The sequence below is a fragment of the Mastomys coucha genome, unplaced genomic scaffold (assembly GCF_008632895.1).
Source record: "Mastomys coucha isolate ucsf_1 unplaced genomic scaffold, UCSF_Mcou_1 pScaffold16, whole genome shotgun sequence".
NCBI classification, from domain to species: Eukaryota; Metazoa; Chordata; class Mammalia; order Rodentia; family Muridae; genus Mastomys; species Mastomys coucha.
In genome coordinates, this window is record NW_022196898.1 from 42,032,553 (window position 1) to 42,042,210 (window position 9,658).

Below are 9,658 nucleotides of genomic sequence, written 5' to 3' on the forward strand. Positions count from 1 at the left end.
CCATCATACTATTTAAAAGCTGCACACCTAGATTGGGCAGATATACCACTACACTACCCGATTCTCCAGCTATGAGATCCCTTGCTACTTGTGGCTCCTCCAGGCCACATGGTTTTGCTCTATTGTCCATCTCCTCTCCCTCCATCTTCTTTTCTCTGTTCTCCTCCTCATCTTCCCTTTTCCTCCTTCCTCCCTCCTTCTCTAAAACTTCTAGTCCTGCATTCCCTTCCATTGCCCAGTTTTTATGTGACCAGTTAAAATGGGGAGCAAGTTCACATGAAATCACCTCAGTACAAGACCCTGCTCCTCATTGGAGGTAGGATTAGCATCAAAATACAAATAACACCAAGGCAATCTACAAAAATAATCCATAAACAGATTCCAATTTTTGTATTCATATCATACTTTATTAGGATATGGTTTTGTCTAATGTGCTGATCTGGGCCATTGCCTTCGGGTTTTACTGCTGTGAACAGACATCTTGACTGAGGCAACTCTTATAAGGACATTTAATTGGAGCTGGCTTACAGGTTCAGAAGTTCAAACTATCATTATCAATCCTGGAACATGGCAAATTCCAAGCAGGCATGGTACAGGAGGAACTGAGAGTTCTACATCTTTATCTGAAGTCTTCTAGGAGTAGACTGGAATCCACGGAGCTAGGATGAGGGTCTTCCTCCTACCCCCACCCCCCCATGCAAAAGCAAGGTTTACTTTCTGGTGTGTCGGGTACACCCTCTATCAGTCCCTCGAGGCAAGTGATGAGAAGGTGATCCTGAATGCCTAGTAGAAGCAGTTTTTATACTTTTTAGGGGCATAGGCTTTATCAGCAAGGTTACAATTCAAACTCATTGGCTAAGCATATTGACCTTTAAATCTATTGGCTAGCAAGCATGACAGGCATTTGAGCTCTACCTGGGACTTTTCAGAGGGTCAGGTAACTATCAGTGAGTACAATCTGAGGACTTTTTACTCAAGAATGTTCCTGTGGGTAGAGAATGGAACTTGGCCTAGCCTTGACCCCATGTTGGAGAGGGAAACTGTAAAGAGGGTGTAGGACTAGCAAAAGCTCTTAGGGTACCTCTAGGATGAGGGTCTCAAAGCCCACATCCACAATGACACTTTTACTCCAACAAGGCCACAACTCTTTTATTTTTATTTTTTGTTTTTTCGAGACAAGGTTTCTCTGTATAGCCCTGGCTGTCCTGGAACTCACTCTGTAGACAAGGCTGGCCTTGAACTGAGAAATCCACCTCTGCCTCTCAAGTGCTGGGATTAAGTTGTGTGTCACTACCACCAGGAGGGCACAGCTCTTAATGGTGCCACTCCCAGGGCCAAGCATATTCAAACCATCATAGCCATGGAGATTAGGACGTGGCATCAGATATTCTGAATCACCTTTTACAGATGTTTGAGAACTCTACTATGTATGGTAGGAACTTAACAGAGTTCTCTAAGAGAGTAAAATTCACCTTTTCCAGTTTATTTTCTTTTTAATTCCCACAAACTAAGTGTCTTAGTTGGGGTTTTATTGTTGTGAAGAGACACCATGACCAAAGCAAGTTCTAAAAAGGACATTTAATTGGGGCTGGCTTACAGTTTCAGAGGGCCAGTCCATTATCATTGTTACAAGAAGCATGACAGTTTCCAAGCTGACATGATGTTGGAGGAGGAACTGAGCACCTTGATATAAAGGCAGTCAGGAAGAGACTGACACAGGCCAGAGCTTGACCATAGACATTACCTCAAAGCCATGTCTACACAGTGAGACACTTCCTATAGCAAGAGCACATTTCCTCCAACATGGCCACAGTTCCTAGTAGTGCCACCTCCCATGGGCCATGCTTATTCAAACAACCAAACTGAGTTTATTTTATTTTATTTTTTATTTTAAACTCCAGATTTTATTCCTCTCCCGGTCTACCACCATACCACATCCCACACCTCCTCCCTGCCCCTTGTCCTCACCCCCCACCCCCACCCCAAACTGAGGTTGTTTTTTTTTTTTTTCTTTTAAAACCAAGCCTTCTTCCTTTTCACTTCTCTTAAGACTAAACACTCATGTTTGGCTTCTCTTTTGCTCTGAGACTCTGGTCATCTGTTCTGCTTAGTCCAATGCAGACAGTTTTCTCTGAAGAAACCCTTTTGGGCTGTGCTTTAGGCTAGTACCTAAGTTCAATTCCAGATTCCAAGACATCAGACAAAAATCAAACAAGAAGATCAACAGGGTAGATGTCAGGAAGAGTATCTCAGATTCCAATACTGCCCATTTTCCCACCCACCATCCCAACATACTTAGTGCTATTGCAAATCCTGAGCCACCATGCTGCCCTCCCCCAGATTCAGTTTAAATGCTCCAGCAATACCATTGTCTAACCAGGAGTCACTGGAAAGAGCACAGGTTGTTGCTATTAGAAGTCAGGTGTAGGTCATAGATGGATCTTAAAGACCATTTAAGTTGTTTGAAAGAGAGGGCCCAGAAAGATTCTGTGCAGAAGCCAGAGAGTGGAATGCTTGAGTCACCAAGTGGGGATGTGACTTCAACATTGACTTCCACCCTGAGGTCTCAGAGACCTCAGAAGCATAAAATATAATGAAATCCAGAGCCTGGGTCTTCAGCTGCTCTATGCTGTGGAGGTCAGCCAGGATGAGAGTGTGTGCAGCATTCTCCACAGAGAGGTTCCTGCAGAGGGCCTTCTCACACAAGACCTTCAAGCCCTCCAGGCCATACTTGTCAGCAGCTGCCAGCACACCAGTGGCCATGGAGTGGCTGTGGAGTTGTGGTGCCTTACCCGTGTAGATGAAGCCCATTATCTCCTTGAAGACTTGGGGATCCAGGTCATGGATCTCAACATGGTTCTTCAGGCTCTCCTCCATTCCGTGTTCAAACATGGCTCTGAAAACTGGAGAGCGAGCTGCTAGGATGGCTTTGTGAGCCCTGAATTCTTGGCCAGCTACCAACAGGCAGCAGTCTGTGAAGAGGGGATTCTCCCACAGCTCCCCTAGGTTATCTGTCAATGTGCATCTTGAAACCTTGAATGCAGGTCTTATGCTATGTTCAGAAATGCTAAAGGAGTCTTGGAGCACACTCACCTTGCAGAGGAGGGTAAGTCTGTCATTCAGTAATAGCGATTCGGTTTGAGACAAGAGGAAATCTCGAAGGATGAACTTTGGGAATCCAAAGACTTGGTTGGGCAGTATACTATAGAAGCATGGGCTCTTTGCATTATTGCATTTTTCACCCTTGACAGTTAAGATACAAACATCGAACTTTGCCCAAACTGGGCTCTTTTCACAGCTGAGCAACATCAGGTAAAGTGTCAGGTAACCTTTGTTTTCTTCATCAACCCCATTTGGGTATACTCTCAAACACCATGTCACTTTGTCATTGGCATCTGATGAGAACATTGGGCTTGTAATATATGCCCCCATTTCCTTAATGGAAAAAGAGAAGTTGCTAATCGTCCATCTGTAGCAGAATTTCTGGTCGTTGCTCTGTGTATAGTCCCAGCTCTTGGCTTCTAGTTCTGACATTTCTGCTTGAAGTACTTTGGATTTAAAACTGGAACCTGAAAAGAAGAACTAAAAATATTTTACTCTTTACACTATAGGATACAATGATAGATAATTTTTAGATTTGTTTTAATTTCTACTAAATTGCCCCTTCTTTGATGTTGAAAACTTGTGTCTTTCTAAAATTCTCTGTCTAGACTTCAATATTAATTTCTTTGTCTGCCTCTCCTCTTTTCTCACCCCTTTTCAACTCCCCTTCCCATACTCTAAATAAATTCTATTTAATATTAAACCTCTCCTATTGCTGGTACCTCAGGGGGAAGGGATACCTCAGCATGGGCCCACCAGGGCACCACTCTGTACCTCGCCATACCTGGCTCTAACAAACACATCCTGGATTACATTTTATAAAACGCAACATTGGTGTTATGACTCAGATTTAAAAACTCACAGGTTAACATCTCCCGCTGCCACATGAACTTTCCAGCCAACAGATTGCTCACTAGAACCATCCATCCAAACACCAGCAAGTTGTTAAGTTCCCTTTCCCACACTGGTCACTGTAAATATTCCCTGGTCCCAATGGAGGAATGTTGAGCTCAGAGCCACCCTGTGGTGTCCTTGTGGATGGAGACATTCACAGTCTTTATGACTGGTCTCCTTGCTGACTCCTCATTTTAGAACATTTTCCCTTGAGTGAGATTTCCTCTCTCCTCTGTGTCTTTTCCTTCTCTCACTCCTGTGAAACCCCAGGCACAGGTAAACCATTTTCCTCACTGCTCACTCAGGTACTGGCCTGAGCTCAGACCCCAAGTCACTGCTTGAGGTCTTGGTGATCTGACCCTCCTGTTGTGCTAGTTATTAACTTATCCTCAGGATGGTGGTGGGGTAATTAATAACTGCCACTCTCACTCAGAAAAGGTATGTCTCCCTACTGGGACACCTCCCACTCTTTAAGGCTCCAAATTCACAGGCTAAATTTGGCCCCAACATGCACTAATAAATAACTCTACATGGCTGTTTAAGGGTACTTAGGAAAAAAAAAAAACAACTTTTACAACTCTCTCGCCAGCCATCAGGAAAAATGGAAAGATTGCTATGTAGGGTTCCCTCTCACCACCTTCATCTCTTGATGCTTTATTTCTTTGCTTTACCTCCACATTTAGGCACAGTGATAAGACTGCCTAGATTGTGGTATGATAGCCACCGAGAAACAGTTTTCCCCCATGATTCTGCTCTTGCCTCTGCGCTGCCTCTAGCCTCCCCTCTGCTTTTCCTCTAGCTTTCTTGCTCCCTGCTGGACCCAACACGATGGTGCACAAAACGTGCTGTGTAAAACAGAGTTTCAGGCACACAGAGCACAGCTGCAGGTGCTGCCTCTTACTCCGGCACTGCCACCAAGGTGCTCGTTCACTTCCTCTGCCCTGCTTGTGCCCTGCTCGCACCAGGTTGAGCTGCTACCTAAGCTTTCGTGCTCCTGGGGCTTGCCCACCACTACCACAGTCAGCTCTCTGGTTTCTTTCCATTCATTTCTGTATCAGCTCTAAACCTGGTGTGACAGCTGAGCTGCTCCATGAACAAGTCAGACCCACTGCTCTGGACACAGCAACAGAGGCTGACTACGGTGAAAGCAGAGACCTCCTGTTCACCAGACAAATTGTGTCCATTTATTTCTATATGCTTGTCTTTTTATATGCTTTTATCTGCTGATACACAATTATTTCTGCCATTCCAAGATATAACAAACATGTGATGTTCCTCCAGGCAGAGCTGTAGCTTCAGCACCATCTTGGTTGAGGGCAGACTTGTGAGTGTCTGCCATCTTCTTTGTGGGCAGATAAAGTTTTCCTATGCTATTGCTTCAGTGCCATCTTAGCTAAGGGAAGTCACATGAAGGGCTGTACCTTCAGGGCCATCTTAGTAAATGACAGTCCCATGACCACCTACCATCTTTGTTATGGGCAATTCCTACCTCACTGCCTACTCACCTTAGAACATCTTGACTTAGGGTCTCTGATTTCTATCCTCCCTTGGTAAACAATTTTAATACTAACTTAATGATTTAGAACATTAAAAAGATTAAAGATCATTGCTTTAAGTTAAAGATTGCCTAACTCAGATATGCTTAATAGGTACTAGCTCTCAGTCTTCTCAGAAATCTGCTAAATGTAATGGTAAGTGTTTAAGATTATTAGGACAGATTAGAGACCCCCCCCCAATTCATAACAGTTACCACCCCTCCCCCAAGGTCTCCAAGAAGATGTAGGCACATGACAAGACTGCCTAGATTGTGTTGTGATAAGCACTGAGAAACAGTGTTCCATTGCCTTGAGGCTTCCTGGGACTCAGACTACACTGCTGTCAAACTGAGGATACCCAGAGATTTAAATGCCTCATATTGCCTAGGACAAAGTGAGTCATTTCTCCCATGTTCTCATTCCACAAGAACAAAACTCCTTGTCTTCTGGGCCTAATGGACACACAGAATCTGCCCGCTTTGCGATGGAGAATGCAGGGATCTGAGAAGACTTTCTAGGTAGTGGACTCTTGACCAACCTGTGTCATTTTAATTAATGACATCTAGATTATAATTTATTTTTCATAAATGTCTGACTACATTGACTGCTAAGTTAACTACAGCTAGAAAACAGACCTCTAGCTCCTTACACAAAGGTAATCTACCACCTTATTAGCTCATTAGTCAATTTGTTAATTAATTATGACTACCAGATCTCTTATCAAAGATAGGTTTGGCTTATTCACAGGTTTCACAATAAAGGATACACAAGTTCAGATGTAACCTTTCACAGATATAATCTTCTGTTATTTCCTTTTCTAAACTCAGTTTCCAGTGACTAAATGCTTCATATTTCCTCCCCTTGTTATACCACTGTCCTAACATTAATCAATAGAGCTCTTATAAATTAGCCTAACCATAATAAAACATTCCACTGTATGATCCAACTTTTATAATCACAAATTCAAATTTTAAGTTTCCTTTAATTGTCTTTAACTCATAGATCTAAAGTCCCACAGTGTTTACATATTAAAAGTTCAATCAATTTAAAATGTCCAATATCTTTTAAAATTCAAAGTCTCTTAACTGTGGGCTCCACTAAAATACTTTCTTCCTTCAAGAGGGAAAAATATCAGGGCACAGTCACAATCAAAACAAAACCAATTTCTGGGATCCAACTCAGGATCTTCTGGGCTCCTCTAAGGGCTTGGGTCACTTCTCCAGCTCTGCCCTTTGTAGCACACATCTTGTCTTCTGGGCTCCAGATGCCTGTACTCCACTGCTGCTGCTGTCCTTGGTGGTCATTGCATGGTATTGGCATTCCCAAAACACTGCTGTAACTAGGCTTTACCAATAGCATCTCATAGACTGTCTTAACGGTGCCAAGCCTCAACTCCTTTGCATGACACCTTCAGTCCTGGGCCATTAATTGCAAACTGAGGCTGCACCTTCACCAATGGCCTTCCATGACCTCTCACTGTGCCGAGTTTAGATAGTATGTTTCTCATGCTAAATCTATACTATCAGCTGTCATTGTTACAAATATAAGTTTCCTTTGGTTGTCTTTTAACTATAGACTTAAGGTGTTTCTCATGCTAAATTATATGATCAATCATCATATTCGCAAGGTCATCAAATTTTCCAGTTTTCATTAACTGTCTTTTCAAAATGCTTCAGAATGATTCTCATTATACTACATTTATATATATTCAGTCTCCTAGACAAAAGAAAAAACCCTTCTTGCTTCTTCTGCTCCAAAGGTTTTTTTTGTCTTTCCTAAGCTTATCTTAAAGACTGTTCATGCTGTTAACAAATTTATCTCTTTTGTAAACTTATAAGCTCCAAGAAACACAATCAGATTTAACACAAACAGATTCCATTTGGATAAGTACACCTGCCAATCAATAGCCTAAGTTCCCACTTGCGACCTATTCAAGACAGTGGGATTCCTCTCCTGTCCCTTGGGATTGGGACTACTCTCTTTATATTGTATTAGTCAGGATCCTGTAAAGAACCTATAAAATGAATTCCTCCATATAAATTGAAAGTGGATATATGAGAAAAACTTACAGGATGAGGTCCAGCTAATCCAAGAATGGCTAAAGCCAGTACTTACTTAGTCCACAAGGTTTGAAGGCTCAGGTATTCTTCAGTATGTGCTGGAACTCTGAAGAAATAGGCTCCAATACCAGCGAAGAAATGGGCTTGCTGGTAAGATGAGAGCCAGCAGGCAAAGCCACAGAGCTTCCTTCTTCTGTGTGCTTATATAGGCCACGGCAGAAGGTGTGGCCCAGTTGAAGGTGTGTCTTCTAGTCTCAAGATCTGGATTAAAGGTGTGTGTTTTCTTGCTTCAAAAGTCAGATTAAAGGTATATGTTTTTCTATCTGAAAATCTGTATTTGAACCAGATCTATCTATTTCAACTTTTAAAAAAAATTTAAAAGTTATGCCTTCCAATTTGGGGCCTTACTTAACTCCAGAGGTAGACCAGATGGGAATGGGAATAGCCATCACTAGTATATTTTGCATAATCTGGTCAATCTTCCATAAATGCAGAGATCTTGTCTGTCTTCTCACAGCTATTATTTACACTTGTGCTGGTCTTACACTAATTCCTGCCACAAACATGAGCAGGGAAGGGCTGTTTTCCTTAACTGCTCAGTCTGAGTGTTCACAAAATGGAGGGCATGTGGCAGAGCTCCTACATGGTGGGCAGGAAGCAGAGCCCCCAAAACTCTGAAGGTGGCTTTCTTCTTTCCTGTGTGTTATTCCAATTTGACCCACAAACCCTGTGTTGACTCCTTCCAATTTGATTGGTGGCCTTGTACTTCCCCCTCAGGAAATCCTCCTTGGAAATCCTTTTTCAGAGTCACTCAAGAGTGTGGTTTAGGAATATCCTAAATGCTTCTCAATTCAATCACTTTAATTGGCAGAATTCAGCTTCTCAATACCTCAGAGTCTGTATCCTCCACAGGGGAGTGTCATGCTATTTAGGCTTAGAACTGCCGAGTTGCTCAGCTGGTACTGAAAAGGGATAGAGTATTCTGTTTTCCAAGGCCTTCAGCATACATTCAACAGATATCAAAGATTAGGGTTTGTTATTACTGCCCTCATTTAAAGTGACATGTAAAATTCTGCCTAAATCTCTCATCTCTTCAGTTGTCTTAGAGACCCACAGCCTAGAGAACACAGAAGTAATTACTGTGATTCAATCCACTCCACACCTCCTAATTCTCCTGTATGTCTTGCCCCAGTTTTGCTTATCCCTCAGTATTGGACAAATGAATTAACTGATTTTGATCAGTTTTGATCTGTTAGACTTATTGCAGTCTATGAGTATCTGGTGCTTTGGGAGCCTCGATAGGAGGATCCCCTGTTTCAAATCTGACATTTGAAATGTTTGGAGATGATCACTGTGCAACCTTCCCCCCCCACACCCCCCTTTTGCAGGAAAGGTGCTCTAAATTGTCGTTTTCTTAGCTCTCAGGAGCAGGCTCCTGGAGGTTGGAAGTTGTCTTTTACAGGAGAACTGAGACCTCCTGGGCAGAAATCATAGGCTTTGCTCATGAAACCTCTGTCACAGAGTGGGACATGTGTAAGGTATTTTTTTTTTTATGGGGTGGAGGAGAGGGGTAATTTTGTGGGTGACTTGCCAGAGTGAAAGAATTTTGTACCACACAGGAGGAATACAGCCTGGGAAGTGTCCTCATAGCGGAGAATGCAAAAAACCAAACTGACAAATGCACATAGAAAGCTAGAGGACCCCCCCACCCCCACCCCACCCGGACTGTTCTGGAATTCCCTGTGTAGAACAGGCTTCCCCTAAAGTCACAGAGATCTTCCAACATCTGCCTCCTGAGATCAAAGGTGTGTGCTATCATGCCAGGCTTTGAAGTTTTGCCTACTAACCAGCAGCTGAGAGTCACTCAGCAAAAAAAAAAAAAAAAAAAAAAAAAAAACAGGAAGTACACAGGTCCGTGTCCCACCCCCATTGTCAAGGACCGAACAAATTTTGGCCTTCCTCCCGACCCGTAGCTGCGAGGAGCATGCAAAATTAAAAATCTGTCTTGGGTGGGCAGTGGTGGCGCAGGCCTTTAATTCCAGCACTTGGGAGGCAAAGGCAGGTGGA

The 9,658-nt window shown here is 43.0% G+C and overlaps 1 protein-coding gene across 1 annotated transcript; it reads right to left on the reverse strand.

Annotated features, from left to right (window-relative positions):
• Positions 1 to 2,435: 2,435 nt before the first annotated feature.
• On the reverse strand, positions 2,436 to 3,534 carry LOC116094170 (TD and POZ domain-containing protein 4-like). The gene has a single exon (XM_031376103.1). The coding sequence runs from the start codon at positions 3,532 to 3,534 to the stop codon at positions 2,443 to 2,445; it is 1,092 nt and encodes a 363-aa protein (XP_031231963.1). The 3' UTR covers positions 2,436 to 2,442.
• Positions 3,535 to 9,658: the final 6,124 nt, after the last annotated feature.

What these genes read in the sequence shown, in the direction of transcription:
- LOC116094170 (XM_031376103.1), bottom strand. Translation starts at nt 3,534, where the DNA reads ATGTCAGAACTAGAAGCCAAGAGCTGGGACTATACACAGAGCAACGAC.